The 20636-nt window shown below is 42.9% G+C and overlaps 1 protein-coding gene across 1 annotated transcript in view; it reads left to right on the top strand.

The window, feature by feature from the left end:
* Positions 1-19269, top strand: part of RNF149 (ring finger protein 149) — a 34340-nt gene extending 15071 nt beyond the window's left edge. Inside the window, exons 3-7 of the mRNA XM_084754426.1 lie at positions 1012-1080; positions 4865-4947; positions 8151-8247; positions 11083-11278; positions 15097-19269. Of these exons, the coding sequence (XP_084610552.1) occupies positions 1012-1080; positions 4865-4947; positions 8151-8247; positions 11083-11278; positions 15097-15140 (489 nt within the window). The 3' untranslated portion in view covers positions 15141-19269. The remainder of the gene's footprint in view (positions 1-1011; positions 1081-4864; positions 4948-8150; positions 8248-11082; positions 11279-15096) is intronic.
* Positions 19270-20636: the final 1367 nt, after the last annotated feature.

The raw sequence follows: 20636 nt of genomic DNA on the forward strand, positions 1-20636 counted from the left end.
AATACAGTCTGTATGCTACTTGAAGTTACATTTAGCCACACTTATCCTTGTTTACTTATTTAAATATTTATATGACTTTGATAAAATTTTAATTGGAGTACATTTTTAAGTCTGGGTGACTTTCTGTACCTTTAGTTCCTGCAGGTACCCATACCCTCTTTGTCTTAGTGTTGACAGAGGGGACTAGCGAAAGGGCATGTGACAGCAAGAGCATACGTAACCCTGTTTTCTGACTTGGCATGAGGTTGAGGAGCAAAGAGGAAAGGCCTGCTCTGTCTGCTGGAGTAGCTGGCCAGCCATTTGCCTGAAGGGAGCCCCTTCCTCATGGCAGCAGAGAGAAGAGCCAGAGGCTCGCGGTAGCACACTCCGTCCTGCAAGACAATATAGGCCTGGCTGGTGACTAGCCAGGACTCTTCCCTTGGGGACTTGATGGAGAGGATGGTACCTTCTTCCTGGGCATCCTTACAGTTTCTTTTTCTTTTTCTTTCTTTCTTTCTTTTTTTTTTTTTCCCCTCCAATATTTAAGTGTAGGAATTGTTTTCTGGAAGTTGAAAAAGTGAGGCTAAATGACAACACATGTTTAGAGTGCTAGAGTTGCCCTGAGTTTCATTTCAACATCACCAAAAAAGGGGGGAGATGTTCTTTTTCAAATATGGAATTAAAAGCAATTATTCTTGGGCTGGGGACTACAGCCTGTGGTAGGGTATTCACTTAGCATTGTGAGGCCCTAGATTTAATCCTACTGTTGCAAATTAGCAAGTAGGTAAATACTTGGTAGCTCATGCCTCTGGTCCTGGGCTGCTTTGCGCTCAGGGCCAATCAGCGCTTTAGAGTGAAGCATTATCTCCAAATAATAATAATAAATAATAATTCTTATCAAGTAGCTTATAAGTTATATCACTTTTTTATATGTTAAAAGTTTAGGGTTTTTTTCTAAGTTAATGTTCATGCATTGTAATGTGTGGGCTACTTTTTAAAAGACTATTTAATCATACTATTTTCCTTCCCAAGAATCATAGAAAGGAAACTAAGAAGGCTATTGGCCAGCTTCCACTGCACACCGTAAAGCTTGGAGAGAAGGTAATGCTTTCTGTGCCTGGTCGGCTTCAGACTGGAGTGTGTTTAGGTTATGAGAAGTGTTTTTTCCCTGTCCCTGTTCAGTAGTAAGAAGATGTGATGTTTTGTCAAGCCTTCATGTGTGTGTTTCATACTGTAAAGAGCTGACAGACGTATAATGAATGAAGAGGCTACTATGGCAGCCATGTAAAACATGTGAAACAGTTACATTACAGGCCAGGTCTGTAGCCTAGTGGTAGAGCGCGTGCTCAGCACACATGTGTCCTGGGTTGACTCCACGCCCCATCTCTCTACCTTGTATGTGTTCAGTGATGACAATATGCTAACGTTGCTGTGCTTGAAAGTCCCCATGGGCCAAGGAGAATGACGGTGAAGATGCTGTACATTAAAAATATGCACCCAGCTGAGTGGTCGTGGCGCACGCCTTCAATCCCAGCACTCGGGAGGCAGAGGCAGGCGGATCACTGTGAGTTCGAGGCCAGCCTGGTCTACAAAGTGAGCTCAGGACAGCCAAGGCTACACAGAGAAACCCTGTCTCGAAAAACAAACCAAAACAAAAAAGTATGCACCTGGAATACTATAAATTCATTAATTGAATATGAGTCTTTGGAGGGAAGGTTTAAGACTACACATTTAAAAAGGAATCATTTTGACATGCCCAGTTAGGGGGTTAAAGCACTTAGGGGACAGCACCGGGCCCCTCCTGAGGCACCGACTCCTGAAGGCTTTACCCTGACATGGTTGGTTCCTTACAGTGACATAGCACGGCACATGTTGGTTCCTTACAGTGACATGGCACGGCACATGTTGGTTTCTTACAGTGACATGGCACAGCACATGTTGGTTCCTTACAGTGACATAGCACGGCACATGTTGGTTCCTTACAGTGACGTGGCACAGCACATGTTGGTTCCTTACAGTGACGTGGCATGTCACATGCTGCCTTGTAGCTGTGGCTGGTTCAGTTGCTTCGTGCGACTCATTTTGCTTCATTAAGCTCTGAGGGCCAAGTGCTTCACCTTCCAGTCTTTATTTCCCTTCAGGAAAGGAAGGCTGAAGAGAAACTACTTAAGCGCTTCCTTTTCCCTGCTTAAAGGACTTTTCTTTTAAAAGACCTTTGAGTTTTAAAATTTGGAACCTGTTATTAATGGCTTCTGTGGTATATTTAGGATTAAAATGTGCTTGGAATTGTTTGGGTGGTTCAGTCCTTCCCCAATAACTTGTTTTGTTTGTTGTTTATTTGTCTTGTTTTTTGGGACAGGGTTTCTCTGTGTAGCCTTGGCTGTCCTGAACTCGCTTTGTAGACCAGGTCGGCCTCGAACTCAGAGCGATCTGCCTGCCTCTGCCTCCCAAGTGCTGGGATTGAAGGTGTGCACTGCCCCCAATAACTTTGACACTATAGCGCAGTAGAGTTTTAGTAGTTGTACAAGGTACTGATTTCCTTCTCTGCAAATCACCAAGGGAGTTTCCAGTTAATAACTAGTTGTGCAGAGGGTGTGTAGAATTTTCCATAGGAATTAACAGAAAACTTCTGGTAGTTTATAAATTAGGTGCTGATCTTAAATGTGAGAATTGATTTCTAAACATTTATTTGTTCTTCCTTTCGTTCGCAGGAAGGAAATCAGTCCTTTTACAAACTATTAAAAGTCTATTATACTTGCCACATATTTTTTCCCCTTCTTAGCAGAAAATTTCATTCCTTACATGTGAGAAGACAGGTTCATATGTATAACTTACTGAACTAAGCCCTTGACAATACAAGTAAATTGATACTTATTTTCTTCCTATACCCAGCATTTGTTAAATGTTTTCTATGTAAAATATTTGTATTTGTATGATACCAGGAACTTGCTTTAAAATTGATAAGAATGATTTTTTTAAAATGTCTCTAAAATGAATGGTATGTAAAGTGTGTACCTGGATTTGTAAGCATTTTTAAATTGTATACTGACACAGAAAAATGAGTTTTTTATAGTTTACTTCTTATCCAGTTCTGGAGACAAGTGATTATTATTTTTTTAAATTCTTTTCATGTGGATTTATTTATGATACTGTATAAACTTGTTAATTGTTAAAGAATTTAAAGTTGAGCCAGGCATGGTGGCGGACTCCTGTCCCCCATGTCAGCTCATAACCACCCCTAACTGCGCTGCCAGGGCATCTGTTGCTTCTGACATCTGAGGCTTCATGCGTGTACATGGTGCATAAACTTATACAGGGACCCTACAGACAAAAGATTTATTTATTATATATACAATGTTTTGCCTGAATGTGACGCCTGCAGGCCAGAGGAGGACACCTGATCTCATTGTAGATGGTTGTGAGTCATCATGTGGTTGCTGGGAATTGAACTCAGGACCTTTAGAAGAGCAGGCAGTGCTCTTAACGTCTGAGCCATCTTTCCAGCCCCAAGTAAATCTTTTTATAAAGTATCACAGCATATGCAAGGCAGGTTGGTACTATTAGAGGCCTCCCCTTTTCTGAGGAGAACGAGAGGGGCATGGGGGAGGGGAGAGGTGAGCGGGACTGGAAGGAGAGGAGGGAGGGGAAGCTGAGATCAAGATTTAAAGTTAATTAATTAGTTACTGAAAAAAAAAGAACCCAGGATTTAAAATGCTGTTGTAAAGTTAATTTTAATAGGCTTTTATATTGGTATGTACATAAAAAATCAGATTTTTGCTGTTTCCTCATTAATTGCTACATGTGGCTAAGGGTATGTTTAAATAATAACTCAGAGGTGTGTTCTATAACGTGAAGTTGCCAAAAACTGAGCCTCAGAAGTACATCCTCCCTGAACTCCTGAGCCCTGTCTCAGAACCGCGCTTGCTGCCTCTGCTGGTCCTTACTCACTCACAGAAGCCTACGCCTGTGGCTTCTTAGGTGGACAGCCAACGGCTTTTGTTTCTTTATTCCTTTGTTCATTTTTTATCATATTTTATGTGTATTGATGCTTTGCCTGCATATATGCCTGGGTAAGGGTGTTGGATCCTGAAGTTATAGTTGTGTGCTGCTATGTGGGTGCTGGGAATTGAACCCAGATCCTCTGCCAGAGTGGTCAGTGCTCTTAACCACAGAGCTATCTCTTCAGCCTCCTTTGTTTATTTTTAACTCAATAGGTGTCCCCTCAGTCTAATTTGGGCAGGACGTTAACACCGATGAAGTAAAATTTCAGATAATGTAGCCGCTTGTACATTCTCCAAGTTGTAACTGTTCTTCCAGAGATAAAAATTTCTTTTAGATAACTTCAGAATACAAATACTGTCTTTGAGTACTCATTCTCTTTATGATTTTTATACTTGGAATTATTTCATTTTATCATAACAGCAGGCCTGGCTGGAATATAGTTAGTTTTGTAATGTAATGTAGCATTGAGGACGTTCTGAATTCATTCTCCAGCCCCATAGAAGCTGGGCTTGGTCCTTCATGACTGTAATCCAAACTTTTGGAAGATAAAGACAGGAACATCGGAAAGTCAAGGTCACCATTGGCTGCGCAGTGAACCTGAGGCTTGCCTGGGAACAAGAGCCCTCTCAGAAAAAGTGTGGTTTGCGTTTCTATAGCCCCCAGGAGTCTAATATTTTTTAAAACACTGTTAATACCTGCATGAGTCAGACAATGATCCCTCCCCTTGTTTAGTTTCTTTACATAACTGATGATAGTGGGAAGAAATAAATGGCTTTTAGGCCCAGGTTGGTCCAGCATAGTGGGGAATCCAGTTGTTTCAGTTTCCTGTTTCTGTAACTCAGTCTTGTCCATGTGATGTGTGTGACTCTTCCTTTCTTTGCAGGGAATTGATGTTGATGCTGAGAATTGTGCAGTGTGTATTGAAAATTTTAAAGTCAAGGATGTTATCAGAATCCTGCCATGCAAGTATGAATACTTTTTCCTACTTAAGATATTAAAGATTACTTAACGAGCTTTGGTATTTTGACAGGAAATTCTTGATCATCTCGTCTTTCATACTGTCCCCAAGCCTCCTTAAAACTGCTCTGCTTCAGAAGCTTGTAGTGAAGACCACTCAGCCACTGTGTGCCTTTGTTTTACTTTGGCTTTTACTCTTAAAGGCTCATTTAGACCCCATCGCACACCTAGTGAACACATGCTACCTTGAAAAGAAAAGGAAAGATGGAGTGAGAGCCTTTGGTGACCCAGAGTGGATTGACGCAGACAGTGGTTTGCTATTACTTTGCGTTCCTTTTGAAGCTCTGTAAAAGTGAATATTCCTCCCTTTACTCAGGTTCAATAGCACAGGCACAGTTTTAAAACTGGGAAGTAGCCAATTCATTTTTAATAATCTGCTACTTTAATGTGGTGGGGTGTGTGTGTGCGTGTGTGTGTGTGTGTGTGTGTGTGTGTTAAGAATTGTTGATTAAAGCCTGTCTGGAGAGATGGCTCAGTGGTTAAGAGCACTGGCTGCTCTTCTCCCATTGGTTCAATTCCCAGCACCCACATGGCAGCTCACAACTGTCTGTAACTCCCCTCCCAGGAGATCTGACACCCTCACACAGACTACATGCAAGCAAAGCACCAATGCACATGAAAATTAAAATAAATAGACAGACAGACAGACAGACAGATAGAATTGTTGATTAGCCAGGTGATGGTGGCACATGCCTTTATTCCTAGTACTTAGGAGGCAGAGGCAGGTGAATCTTTGAGTTTGAGTCCAGTCTGGTCTACAGAGCGTGTTCCAGGACAGCCAGGGCTACATAAAGAAACCCATCTCAAAAAACCAATGCCTCCTCAACATAAAAGAATTGCTGATTAGCAGAATAGTTTGTTTTATGTATAGAAATTAGATTTTTTTAAAGTCTAGTAAATTTCAACTATATTCTATGTATTTTAGAATCAAGTTACAAATTAGTGCATTTGCTTTTAAAAATGCATTATGCATACGGTACTTCTTGATACCTCTGCTAAGGAAATTAAAAAAAAAAAAAAAAAAAAAGAATACCAAAATAGTAATGGTTCCAGGAAGAAAACTTCTGCTAAACTCCGTCAGCACATATATGTGGTTGGCACAGTAGATACCTAATGAGTTGAGGTCAGTGTTGTCAGTTTTTGCAGAAAAACACTGAAAGTAGAGTTTTAAGCTGTGTTTAGAGGTCTTTCTGATTTCAGAGCGATGCCTGATCTTTGCAGATACGTTATGTGTACACATTCCTTGGTCTCCTTATTGGGGTTGTTATTGTATCCACTTTTCTCCTGAGCAATATGTTAATCATCCCCCCAACAAACTGGAAGTTTCTTTTTTGTTTTTTGAAATTTTCTTCTAGGTCAGTCAGTTTCAATATGAGGGTGAATGGCAAGCTGGACTAGACTGTCACATAATTAAGAACTGCTATTCTTAATGGCACTGGCAGCTTTTTGTTTAAAGAAAAAGTCCTTGAAAGAGTAATAGTCATGAACAGTATGCTGTAGGCACGATGAACAGCTCCTGCGGAGGGTGCAGGGATAAGGAGACACAGCTCCTTGTGGCCACACAGCTGGTATGTGAGCCCAGTCTGTCTGCCTTCCAAGCCTACACTTAACTTCACACATCACATGGGAGAGGCAGGAAGCCAGCCTAAACCAACAAGAAAAGAAGGTCTGTGCGCCTTTCTGGTAGCAACAGATGTTTATTAAAGAGGGGTCTGTGAAGTGTGCAAGACGGAATAACTGCTCTTTCTGATGCTCACAGATATTTCCACTTGAGTCATTTTGTAGACTTAAAGAAGATACTACCAGCCTACTGATAGCTTATTCATAGGCGTTGCTAGCCTAATGGTGTGTAAGTATTCTACCAGGGCACATAGAAACGGGTGGGCATTGTAGTGAATAACAGAATCCTAGTACTTGGGAAGCAAGGGTACAAGGATTCTAAGTTCAAGGCAATCCTGGACTACATAGCACATTCTAGGCCAGCTTGAGTAATATATAATATTGCAAGATCCTAAACTCAAAAATATCTCAATATAAGTGAGTATATACCATTTAGCTCTTTTTGCTTCTGTGTGAACTCATTATGACAATTTCTTTTTTTTTTTTTTTTTTTGAACTCATTATGACAATTTCTAGTTCAATCCATTTGTCCACAAATTTTGGAAATTCCTTGTTTTTAATAGCTGAGTAGTATTCCATAGTGTAAATGTACCACAGTTTCTTTATCCATTCTTCTATTGAGGGACACGTAGGTTGTTTCCAAGTTCTGGCTATTATGAATAAGGCAGCTATGAACATGGTTGAGCATTTATCCCTGTTGTGTGTACGTCCCCATGAAAAACTGTACCTACCAGGATAGTGGGTAAGAGGGGAGGTCATCCTATTGAGACATTAGGTGTGAGAAGCCTGGGAGAAAGGAAATAGAAGGATCCAGCGGGTCCTGGAAAACTACAGGCGAGTCTGGGCCCTGGGGTCCTCCGCAAACTATGGCAACAGCCAAGGAAAAAATAGGCAGTAAACCTCGAACCCCTACCCAGACTAGCCGATGGACAGGACATTCTCCACTGGTGAGTGAAGAAGGAGATCTAACTTTCACACAAACTCTGGTGCCCCATATTTGAACATGTCCCTTGGATGGAGATGCCTGGTGGCACTCAGAGGAAAGATAATAGGTCACCAAGGAGAGACTTGATACCCTATCCTATGAACATATACAGGAGGAGGAGGTCCCCCTCAGTCACAGACATAGGGGAGGGGAGGGGAGTAGGGGGGAAGTGGGAGGAAGGGAGAAATGGGAGGATACATGGGATGGGCTAACAACTGAGATGTAATATGAATAAATTAATAAAAAAACAAAAACAAAAACTAAACTCAAAAATATAAAACAATACATACATACACAATGTATAACTTATGTGGTGGAAATAGATCCACAGTGTTTCTTTGTAATAAAGAGCTTCACTTATTTTAAAAAAATGTCAGTAAGTCCAGAATTTGTGAAAAATAGGCTAGAAATAACTTACATAGGTGATTAGACTACAATGTTGATGTACTGTTGGCTAACTTTTAATATGTTGATAAAATGCATTATTTCCTTTATAAGATATGGAAACATTTATTTTAAGACATTAATGCATACTTAATTTTTTTAGGCATATTTTTCATAGAATATGCATTGACCCATGGCTTTTGGATCACCGAACATGTCCAATGTGTAAACTTGATGTCATCAAAGCCCTGGGATATTGGGTTTGTTACGTTTTTGTTTATATTCAATCTCTGCCCAGTTCTTTCTAAGCATCTCACTTTATTGCTGACAGGCAGGGCGGACAGACGAGGTGCTCCTTCTCATGTCCTTACTGCTGTCTGAAGGCGTTTTCACTGTTAAGATGTATTCGTGGAGTTGAGCTTATGACAGAATAATATAACATGGTAACAGGTTCCCCAGTTTGTAATGACTTAGAGCAGGGTAGTTCTGTGTACTCCAGGATCCTGTGCTCACACACACATGCATGTTGGGTTTTATGTAACCCTGAATCATAGAATGTATGAAGCATAGGTGCCTTCTGCAGTTCCTGGCTTCAGAGGTACGCTGTACACACACTGCCCCCCTCACACATTGCACCCCCAACAGTTTTTGTCATCTATTCTCACTATTTCTGGGTTCCACAGCTCACTAGTTCAGGCTAAAATTGTCCCACATTAAGTGTCCCACTGTTTTGTGATATTTTGATTGGCAGAACCTTTCTTTAGGAGACATAGGGGTAAAATGAAAGAGATTGTAACAATAGCTAGCCATATGTTTGCTCTAAGCCTTAAACACATTATTACACTTAATCTTCACAGTCTCTGTGAAGCATTCAAATTCTTAGACACCTAAGCTTAGAGCCACTTACTTTTCATCTAAGGTCTCACAGCTAATTGGTAAGGAAATGATTTCACACATAAGTTATTTCTTCCCTACTTAGAAGAAGACATAAGGGAGTTCTTCTTTAATTTTTTTTTTTTTTTAGATTTCCATATAATTTATTATGCCTCAGAATAACAGCATATTTTAGCTAAAAACTTAAGTTTGAGGGGCCTGGGATGTAGCTCAGAGAACTTGCACACCTTGCGCTGTAGTCCCAGATTCAGTCTCCTGAGGCACATGAGCTGCATGAACACTTTATGCAACTAAAGCCATAATGCCTTGTAGGCCCCTATGAGGGGATCGCGGGGAACCAACCACCCGTGGAACTGGACTGGCGTCGGCTGCAGGTCTCACCTCCCCCCTCCAGCTCGGTCTGTCTCTTGCTCATTGCTGGTTACACCCAAGGACTGCTGTGCCGCAGCCTCCTGCTTTGTCCTGAACTGTGTCTTCCTTAAAGTTTTTAATTATCCATCCCTTTAGTCTGGGGCAGCCTGCCTTCCTCACGGTCTGGGTTCATGCCCTCTATTGTAGAAACTGCAGCTCTACAAGAGGCTGAGCCATCAGGGTTCAGAGTTTTACATGAAAAAGCACAGAGCTTGATGAATCTTGTTTCAGTCTTCAGTTCCCTTCCTTAGGCGCACAAGTAAGCTTGGGCTAAGTTGTCTTTGTTGGATGATTACAAACCAGGCTTGACATCAGTGTGAGACTGGTTTCTGTTCTTAGCTAAGCGAGACTTGCACCTCATCCATTGTGTTCAGAGACTATAGGTGTACTTATTAACATGTAGTAGGGGCCAGACTTCATTTTTATATAGAGTTGAATTATTTTCTTATTAGAATATAGAGAACCAAAGTGTGTGACTTACTGTGTGAAGGACAGAAAGCCATTATAACTTCAAAGCTAAGGATTTGTCTTGCTTTTAATTTTCAATTTTTAGAGGTCTCTATTAGCTTATAACACGTAGAGTCACCAGTCACCTTTACACAGACTTTAAAGGCAGTCCTTTGCTTGCAGCCATGTCCACTGCACTCATTGGGCAAACACTGATCTAGAAAATGCTGTCTCAGCTTGGCGCAGAGGGAAATAGGGAGCGGTCCTTTTGTTGCAGCAAGGACTCTTAGCGATCTCTCTTTCAGGCCAAGTGGGGCCAGTAGATATGCAGAGATCCAGCATAGCAGGGAAACATGGTAGGTGGATGAGAGAAGAAAGGTTTTATGCTGCCTGTTAGCCATGGAAAGATGGAGGGGTGTGTTTTAGTGGGCCAGCTGAGGGTTTGACTGTCACCTCAGCACATAATGGGTGGATGGTGCTACACAGGGACATGAGCTCAGACAGAGCTGAGCAGGGAGTTAGGCTTGGCAGCCTTTCTGAGAAACAGGTTGGAATGAGTCTAAGCAGGAGTTGGCATTGTGACATTATGACAGGAAATTTTGCTTGAAGTGTTAGGAGTCAGAGTCAGGAAAGAGCTGTGTTGAATGTCTATAGTGGCTAGTTAGCGGTGAGGGATGCGGGGTGGTTTTAAAGTGCTTCTAGAGCAGACCAGAGATGTCTGAGAACCCAAGGAGGGTGAGTGCCCAGGACCCACGCCCACGCTCTCCAGCCCTTAGTCACTTGCCAGCACTCCATCTGCCCACATGCGGCTCTGGCTCTTAGGTTAGCTCCCATCAGGAGTCTCTGGCCTCCTTAGAGTCCTGAAAGCAGCAAGTAGAAGGGGGCGGGGCAAGTTGGAGACAAACCACAGCTGGGAAACTATACAAGAAAGGAGGCGGAACTGATTTTTAAAACAAACAAAAACCTGAAGCCTTTAGCTGCTCAGAGCCTCGTTGTCTCTGACACCCAGTTCTGTAGATAGTCAAGGGCTGTCACTGGGGCCCGGCTGCCTCGTGAGGGAGCAGCAGTGAGGCTGCACAGGTCTGTAGACTGCAAGAAAGAGCCACGCTGTGTGAATAGTTTTAAAGGCGAGATACAGCTTGCGGCAAGCAGGGAAACTGTTGTTGGAGGAAAACAAACCACACTCTGTAGTTGTTAGACAGCTGCCTACCCTTTCTCATGACACATGCGTAGGAGGTGGTGTGCTTCCCACCAGACTCCCCATAGAGAGTCAAGGATGTGTCACACGACCTCACACTGGTCACTGTACTGAGAAAGCCGTTGCCTTTTGTCTGCCTCTCTAGGGGGACCCTGAGGATGCCCAGGAGCTACCCATCCCAGAAGCTGCCCCAGGAAGTGTTTCTGTTGGGAATCTGAGTGTGACATCCCAAGATGAGGACCGGAGTGGTGAAACCAACCTTCCATCCTCTTCCTCAAGCGAGTCTGGGCCACGGCGCCCTTGTTTTAAAGACGATGCAGGGGAAGACTCAGCATTACTGGGTACGTGGCTGTGGGTGTGACACCATGGTGCTGTCAGTGACGAGGGAAACGGAAAGCTGAAGAATGTAAACGTAAGCTGAGGCGCACACTTAGACACTGGTTGACCTTTGATAGGAAAGGGAAGCTCGCATAAATGCCGTCTGATAACTGCCCTTTTCATGCATGGTGCCCATTCTGTGTCATTTGGTAGGTCAGCTTCTATAACCATGTTGGGTTTTGAATTTTCTTTTGAATTGCTTGATCTCTACATTTCCTGTGGGTTTTGTTTTGTTTTGTTTTCTGTGGTCTCATTATAGTGTATAGCGTAGCGCGCTAGTGGCCTTTTTGCACCTGCTTCTTAAGTCAGCTGCTTTTTATTCATGCCAATTCTTAGTTGAAGCTCTGTCTCAGTTACTTTTCTAATGCCATAACAAAACACCGTGGCCAAGGCAACTTAAAGAAACCCGCATTGGAGCTCACTGCTGTAGGTTAGAATTTCAAGGCCGGCACAGAGGCGAGCGTGGCAGCAGGCATGGGGCAGGCGCTGAGAGCTCACATCTTAGCCTGGGCCTCATGTGAAGTTCTAAAACGTCAGAGCCCTGTCTGCAGTGGCACTCCTCCAACAAGGCAGCACCACTAACCCTTTCAAACCCACAGTCCCAGTCCTGGGGACCAAGTGATGGAATACAGGAGGCTCAGAAAGTTTTGGTTTTTTTTCCCCCGAGACAGAGTTCCTCTGTGTAGCCCTGGCTGTCCTGGACTAGCTTTGAGGACCAGGCTGGCCTCGACTCACAGTGATCTGCCTGCCTTTGCCTCCCGAGTGCTGGGATTAAAGGCATGCACCAACCCAGCTTTATTTTTTAGTGCAGTGGGATGGGGCCAGTCAAACTCAGGGCTTTAGGCTTGCTTGACAAGAGGCGTACTTCTTGCTCTTTCTTAGAACTTTTTAAAAATTGAATATTGCATCAGATATGGTGGCACACACATTTAATCCCAGCACTCAGGGAGGCAGAGGCAGGCAAATCTCTTGAGTTCAGGGTCAACTTGGTCAACAAAGCGAGACCAGGACAGCCAGGGCTACACAGTGAAACCCTGTTTTGAAAAACAAAAGCAAACAAACAAGGGCTGGAGAGATGGTGCAGAGGTTAAGAGCACTGACTGCTCTTCCAGAGGTCGTGAGTTCAATTCCCAGCAACCACATGATGGCTCACAACCATCTATGGCCCTCTTCTGGCCTGACGGTGTATATGCAGGCAGAGCACTGTATATACTATAATAATAAATAAAAAACATCTTTAAAAATATACAAATATTAAGTACAGACCTTTGTCATATATTTTTGTATCCTTTCCCTCAGTTTCTTTATTTCTTCTTGTTGGGTTTTGGGACTCTAAGCACAAACTCTGCCACTTGGCCATATTTTGGTGCCTAATTTCTGTATTCTTAGCCTCTTTGTAATTTTTTTTCTTTTTCTTTTTTTCTTTTCTTTCTTTTTTTTTTTTTTTTCTAGTGTCTTAGGTCTTTTATGGCATGCTAAATAGAAGAATCTTTTCTTTTTGGTTAGTTATAGGATTTTTAACCTATATTTTGCAAATATTTGTGGGGTTTTTTTTTTCAAATTCCATTTTGAATTTGTCTTATGTATCCCAGACTGGCCTCAAATTCCCTAGATAGCTGAGGATGATCTTGAACTTCTGATCCTCTGCCCACCCACCACCTCCCAAGTGTGAGGTTATAGGCATGTATTACCATGTTGGTTTTATGCTGTGCTGGGGTTCAAAACCAGGGTTGTGTGCATGCTAAACAAGCACTCTACCCACTGAGCCACATCCCCATATCTACTTTTAAATTAATTTATTTATTGGGATAGGATACCCAGGTATATCATCGTGCAAGTGCTGAGGGCAGGAGATAGCTTTGAGCAGTCAGTCCCCTCCTCCTAGCACAGGTCCCAGGGGCAAACTCAGGTTGCCAGCCTGGGCAGCAGGCGTCTGTGCCCTCCGAACCATCCTACTGGCTCCTCTTCTAAGCATTCTTTTTTTGTTTTTTCAAGACAGGATTTTTCTTTGTGTAGCCTTGACTGTCTTCCCCTCTTCTGTATTCCTTCCCCCCACCCCCAGCCCCCAAGCAGGGTTTCTCTGTGTAGCCTTGGCTATCCTGGACTCGCTTTGTAGACCAGGCTGGCCTCTAACTCACAGCGATCCACCCACCTCTGCCTCCCAAGTGCTGGGATTAAAGGAGTGCGCCACCACCGCCTGGCTTCTTCTGCATTCTTTATACTAATTATAAGCCAGGAATAGTGGTGTACACCTAATCCCAGCACTCAGGGAGGCAGAGGCAGGTGGATTTGGCCTACAAAATGAGTCCAGGACAGCCAAGGATACACAGAAAAACCCTGTCTCAAAAAACCAAAACAAACACTAATTATGAAATTATTTTGAGCCTGGTGTGATAGCATATGCCTTTAATCCCTTGAGAGGCAGAGGCAGGTGGACCTTCTGAGCTTGAGGCCAGCCTGGTCTACCTTAGGCTTTCCAAACCAGCCAGGGCTACATAGTGGGATCCTATCTGCCTGTGTGGTTAAGAGCACTGGCTGCTCTTCCAGAGGGCCTGAGACCCATTGCCAGCACTCATGTGGTGGTTCACAACCGTCTGTCACTCCAGTCCTGGGAATTCCATACCCTTTTGGCCTCTACAGCTGCCAGGCATGCATGTGGTATACATGCATACGTACATATGCACAAAATACCCATACGCATAAAATAAAATTTTTATCTTGTCAATTAAAAGAAAATTCTGCTGGGCGTGGTGGCGCACATCTTTAATCCCAGCACATGGGAGGCAGAGGCAGGCGGATCGCTGTGAGTTCGAGGCTAGCCTGGTCTATAAAGTGAGCCAAGGCAACACACAGAAACCTGTCTACAAAAAACAAAAAAAGAAGAAAAAAGGAAATCCCATCAATTTATTAGAGTTAAATTAATCTATAGATTGTTTTAATTGAGAGTAATTGATGCTTTTAATTTTGAATTTAATTTTAAATTAAAAAATGTCAATACCAAAAATCTTTTTATGAAAAAGATTTCCAAAACAGTAAGATTCAAATTGAATCAGTTTGTCTTTTAACATGTTTAGGAAGGAAATTTTACAGAAATGTTAGAACTTAAGTTTTTATTGTGTGTGTATGCACATGTGTGTGCAGTGTAACAGCAGTTGTGCACACATGTGTGCAGGCCAGAGGTTAACCTCAAGTATGACATCAGGGCATCATCCACCTTATTTTTGGAGACAAAGTCTCCTGCTGGCCTGGGACTTGCCTGGTGAGCTAGCCTGGCTGGGGAGCCTCGGGACCCGCCCCCTCCACTGGTTCTAGTCCTGGGTTATAAGCGCACACCACCACGCCCAGCTGTTGTGAGTGCTCTGGGGACCGGGCTGAGGTGGTCAGCGCTTTATGAACTTAGCTAGAGCTCGGGGTTTAAAGCAGTACTAGAGGCAAGAGGGAAAGGAACACATTGCGGCAGCGGCACTAGGGAGTGGATTTCACAGGATTCTAGGTGGGGCTTGATCTCAGCAGTTCTCTGGCTAACACGGAAGCAGGTGCTTCAGAGGCGGTCAGCAGGTGAATGCTGGCTCAGGTAACACCAGAAAGCCTGTCTGCCATACTCCAGGAAAAGGGATTTCCGCATTTTCCTTACTGGCTGTCTTTGAAGTGGGTTGTCATTTTTACATGTAAGTTTTATTTAAATGTTTCCATAATCTGTTAATTGAATTGTTATTTCCACATGTGTAACTGAGATTGGACAGACCTACTGACCTGTGGTGACCTCTGATCTTTGTTGTAGGAGCCGGCAGGACTGACTCTCACCATGGAGGCCCCATCTGCTAGCACACGCCTCACTGGCAGCCTCACCGACAGAGCCTTGGCTTGGACTACAGGACATTTAATTTTTTACTCTAGGGCATAGTTTGTATACTTGAAAACAGTGGGTATTATTTTACTTTACCTTTCAGATTCAGGTTTGATATACAAAGGGCTGAGATATTTTATTCCTAAAAGACTTTTAATTAGCCTTCCTCTATTTATCTACTAAAGTATGATGTCTATCAGACTTTGTTGCGTCCGACTCACAAATGCGTGTGGGCTTCTGAGTACTAGACTAGCTTCTGTGGTACTGTAAGACACAATTCTGTTTCTCAGGCTTTTTAGAAGAAGCTCACTAAGTTAAAGTAGGATTGTGTGATGTAATGCATAATCGATCACATGGACTTTGCCTGACGCAGAGACTCTTAGAAGTCACACCGTAACCCAGCACTCAGGAGGCTGAGGCTCGAGGATGTGAGTTCAAGCCAGCCCTGGCTGTGTAGCAAGACTGCCTCACAGAGGGGCTGAGGGGAGAGAGTCATCTCTGCTGCACTGTGTTGTCCATGGAGACTCCAAAACCAAGCATACCTTTTTATTACGTGGAATTGTGAACAGAACACTAGATGATTTTATGATTTGCATTTTTACCTTTCTTGCCTAGTTTCTTTTCACACTTGGAAGGAGAAGGAAATTTATCCGTGTTTTTCTACAAATTAAAAAAAATGGCACGAATGCCATATTGTATGTTAAAAGCATTAAAATATTGATTCATTAAGAAAATCAAGTAAGCAGACTGTGATGTTTCTAAATGATTAGTGTATTTCAGAGGATTTAATCTTTACAAATAAAAAGACTTAAATTTTGTTAGACTAAAATAACATTTTCCGAGTGAGATTTTAAGCCTGTTTTTTACTGCGGCTTTTATCCTTCTTTCCTGTGATTGATGTTCTCAGAGATGAAGCCGTTGAAGGCTGCTGTCTGAGCTCTGTATTGTGCTCAAATACATTTTCAAGAGTGAGGTGCCCGTGGCTGATCCTAAACTTAGGCTGCATGTCTACTTTGTAGACAAAATTAAATGCTTATTGACAAATTTTTTATGTAACAAATTTTATTTAGCATAGTCAATACCAACATTCAACATAAGTTTACAGAAGATAGAAAGTGCATTACTAAAACCAGTCTTTACCCAGAGGAAACAGAAAATACATTCTTGATTCAAAATATTTTACACTTCGGTGATAACTGAGTTTATTTGATCTAAATGAGTGCTTTGCCTGTTGTGCATGCCTGGAGCCCAGGGGGAGCAGAAGAGGGCATCAGAATTGCCTGGACTGGAGTTGCAGAGGGCTGTGAGCCACCTGGTGGATACTGGGTATTGAACCTGGGTCCTCTAGCAAAGCAGCCCATGCTCCTAACCACTGACCACCTCTGCAGCCCAAGGAAAGAATGCTCTAAGAGGCCTGTCTCTGGGGCTGGAGAAATGGCTCTGAGGTTAAGAGCACTGTCTGCTCTTCCAAAGGTCTTGAGTTTAATTCCCAGCAACCACATGGTAGCTCACAGTCGCCTATACTGAGATCTGGTGCCCTCTTCTGGTGTTTAGGTGAAACACTATACAGAATAAGTAATAATTAAAAAAATAATTATAAAAAAAAAGAAGCCCATCTCTGGCTGACAGCAGTAGACAGTAGACGTCACTGATTCCTGGTCTTTTTTGCTTTTTGAATTAATGGCCTCAGCTGGAACTACTTAATAGGAGACAGACATGCATTGGGAATACATCCAAGTAAAAGATAAGTCTTCACAGCATGGTCTCTGCATGCAGACTTAGGAATAACTTCATCATTGTTTTCAGATCTATTTTCCTCCAGAGCAAAACATAAGTACTTCATCTTTCGTCACAAGTTCTGTTTTTTTGCCACTGTCAGCTACTACTTGATCCACATGGGACCATTTCATCGAGTCTGCAGTGATCTGGTCTTTGTTTCATGGCATTGAGCCCTAACTAGGTGTGTTTCCCCATCTGCCGTCTGCTTGTGGTTAGACTGTGGTTAGATGCTCGGGTAGTGTCCTCACTGATGGTCTCATCTCCTCTGGGACCAATAGGAATCTCAGGAGCCTGGGAAGGTACTGAGAACTTGTGAGTGTGTGGACCACTGGTGGGTAAGGAGAGCAAGGGAAACCACTGGGACTTGGGAGGGAGTTATCCAGGTGGGTATACAGATTCCACTTGGCACGCCTGGCATACAGGAGTATATTGGTCCTGTTCAGGAACAATAAATAGAATATAGAAATGACAGGTTGGAGACCACTGAAAAGGTCCTCCAGACACTACAGTCATGACCTAAGTAAGCTTCAAATATTTTGACTGTTGATGTTTAGCCACTACAGAAGAATTTTCTCACTGTTTGATCTGAGTTTGACTTCACAGCCCTCTGCCTCAGCCTTCACAGTGGTGAGATTACAGGCATACAGCCCGCTCCTGACTGGTGTTTTGAAGATTGGAGGCAGTGAAAAGGCAGTCTGTGACACTGAAGGCTATTTGCTGTGGCTCTGCTCTCTTGGCCTCACTTCCAGCAAAAAGCAGTTGTGACTGCATGGCCTCACCTGGCAGGTAAACCGTCCCTCACATGCTGGGTTGGGGTTTAGACCCTTTCTTCCCAAATGGTTGCTTCCTATGGCTGCTGAGGAATGATGACAATAAAAGGCCGAATTGCAGTGTCTCCATCAACAGTTTGCTCTCTATGTGGGCACACGATGACAAAACCTCCTGAAGCGAATCACTGTCTGACCTCAGTAATGCCAAGACGGAAGCTTCCTGCCTGTGGTCAACTTCCCAGGTGGGAGGGGCCAGGATAGGCCTTTCTATGCTAAGAAAAATAATATCTGACTAACCACCCTGACCAAGCAGTATCAGCGCCTTCATCAAATCAAAGGCTGCTAGAATTGTAAAAGTAATAGTAGCCCTTCCAGAATAAGATAGCAAAAATTGGCGGCAGTTTTCCTGGGGAAAGCTGATACGAAGTGCTCAAAGAAGGATGAGGTTTTTTGGTGTTCCATTTATTGTTAGCTAGAACTTTGAGGACATTATTGTAGACAAAAGTACTTTTTACAGGTCAGGGAAACGCCGCTTTGCCATTCCAGGCAGCACATGAGGGCATGGAGCCGATAGCTTTGTAGTGCAATACTATGTTGTGTTTCTCTGAGGCAGCACATTAGAAAAGCAGCCCGTGCCATCTCCAGCTCAGTCTTGCTTCTAAAAAACCTTAGAAATATTTGTTGGTGTTCCATTTCTAAAAATGCTTGTATTTGCATCTCTCGTAGTAGAGAAGTGTCTGCCATGCAGCTACCTGCCTCTAACTACAGCCAAGTACAGAACAAAATCATTTGTTGAAGTATTTGTGCCCATTCACTGAAAACATGAGGAACAGCCAGCGTGGTGGTGCACGCCTTCAGTCCCAGCACTCAGGAGCAGAGGCTGGCAGATCTTGAGTGTGAGGCCAGCTTGGTCTACAAAGCAAGCCCAGGACAGCCAGGGTTGTAAAACAGAGGAAATACACCTTTCTGACAGTTGGTAGGTTGTTTGCTGGCTGGTGAGAAGTCGGTGGAAAGCCTATTTCCTGTGGGCCCCTTGTAAGTTAGCACATCTCAAGCTTTTGTAAATCTATGTTCCTAATATAGACAGTAATTACAAAAAAAAAGACAGATGAGGATGAAATGAAACCAGCAGTGGCTAAGATTTAATGAATACCTAAAACCTTTTTCCTAACTTAATTTCTCGGATACCCTTGTTTCCAAGAGCTACTCAGAATATTGTGTAGACTGCTGCATAGATCATACTGAGATTCACTCTGGAAATGTTACCAAACATGTGTAAAGTGTGCTACTTAAAATTAGGTGTAAATGGGAACATGCCCTATAGACTTAGTGGTCTTGTTCTCAGAAAGCTGCTTAAATCATTAATACACGCTGTTAAGAATTATTTAAGTGGTTGTATTTTGGGACTCTAAAATGTGTTTTTAAAAAACTTCTCTTAAAATGTTACTGGTTGTGTTTTTTTTTTTACAGGTGATTAGAAGATTTTAAGTTGGACTGAAAAAAGTTCACGAAGCTCTTTTACCTATGTTAAATTAAACTCATTTAATTATACTTAAAAGCTGATTGTGGTTTCTTATGCTCAAGATTTTATATATAATCTTCTTTTGAGATGGTAACTTGTTGCCCAGGCTAGGGCTGCTGCACTGGTGTGTGCACCTTGTCCTTTAAACATGGTAAACCAAGAGCATCTATGGTATTGCAAACTTGATTATGTACATCTAATGTTGACCAAGCACAGCTACACTTTGTAACAGTCTTTGTTTTCCTCGTTGGAGGGTCCTTACTTGAGAATTGTATTTGGGATTCTAAAATCAACAGTGTGCATTTTTCCTGTGTGCCACAACACAGCTTGCTTTCTGACATTTTTGAGCTGCTTGTGCCTTTTTGCTGCAGCTTTCACTGCAAGGATCCCATTTCAAGTTTATACCTTATTGGGGAACATTGTGTTTGTTTTGACAATTACATTTTTTAAAACAAGTAAGCATATAATGAAATACCATTTGGTATAAGCTTAATACAGCTGTGACAGGCCTTATGGACAAAATACATGTTAAAGTTTCAGAAGTTTATTCATGGACTCCAATTCCGTGTCCTCGTTGGCTGCACCTTAAATGTATTTTACCAAACTCAGGTGCAACTGTTTGGTATCTTGACAGGACACTTGTCATCTATAGAGTTCATGTTCAAGAACCACACAACCGGGTTTTAAATATAAATGCACACATATAACCTTCACCTAAACAAGAAACTGTCATATTTAAGTAAATGTTTTAACTTGGGGGTGGGCTGTAGCTATAGCTACCCTGGACTACAGGATAGGCGGGCCTATCAGCTGTAGAGCTGTTTCCCACAGTGAGTCTTTGAGAACTTGTCTAGGACATGAACTGTTGTTCTTTGCCCACTGTCATCTGCAAAATGGTGGTGGGCACTGAGGGAAGCCAGCTGTTTGGTTGGGGGTCCTTCTACAGGGGCTGAGGCGCATCTTTCTTCTGTTCCTTCTACACTGTGAGAAGGCCACCAAGCTTGGCTTCCTTTTACTTTTTGCCAAATGCTGGAGAATCGACTATGTCCCCATGTATCTCTTCTGAGAATATCTCCAGAAAAGGAGCCCTGACTTCAAGAGCAGCCTGGTCTATGTCATGAGCCCCAAGGCGACGTAGACAGACCCTGTCTAAAGAGAAAAACTAAGGCACCTTCCCAAGCACTGACCTTGCTCTACCCCCCCCCCCCAGGCATCTAGGGTACACACTCCTGCTATGCCAACAAGACCACACCTATCTCAGACTACAGTTAGGAGGGAATAAAACGCCAGCTATTACAGCCTAGCAAAAGGTCCCTGCCTGAGTGCCCATGCTTGTGGCCCGGCTGCTCTCAGCACACCCACCGTGAACTCTCGGTGTCTGCACTCACTCTCACTGAACATGC

This window comes from Acomys minous, assembly GCF_964271855.1.
Source record: "Acomys minous genome assembly, chromosome: 13".
NCBI lineage: Eukaryota > Metazoa > Chordata > Mammalia > Rodentia > Muridae > Acomys > Acomys minous.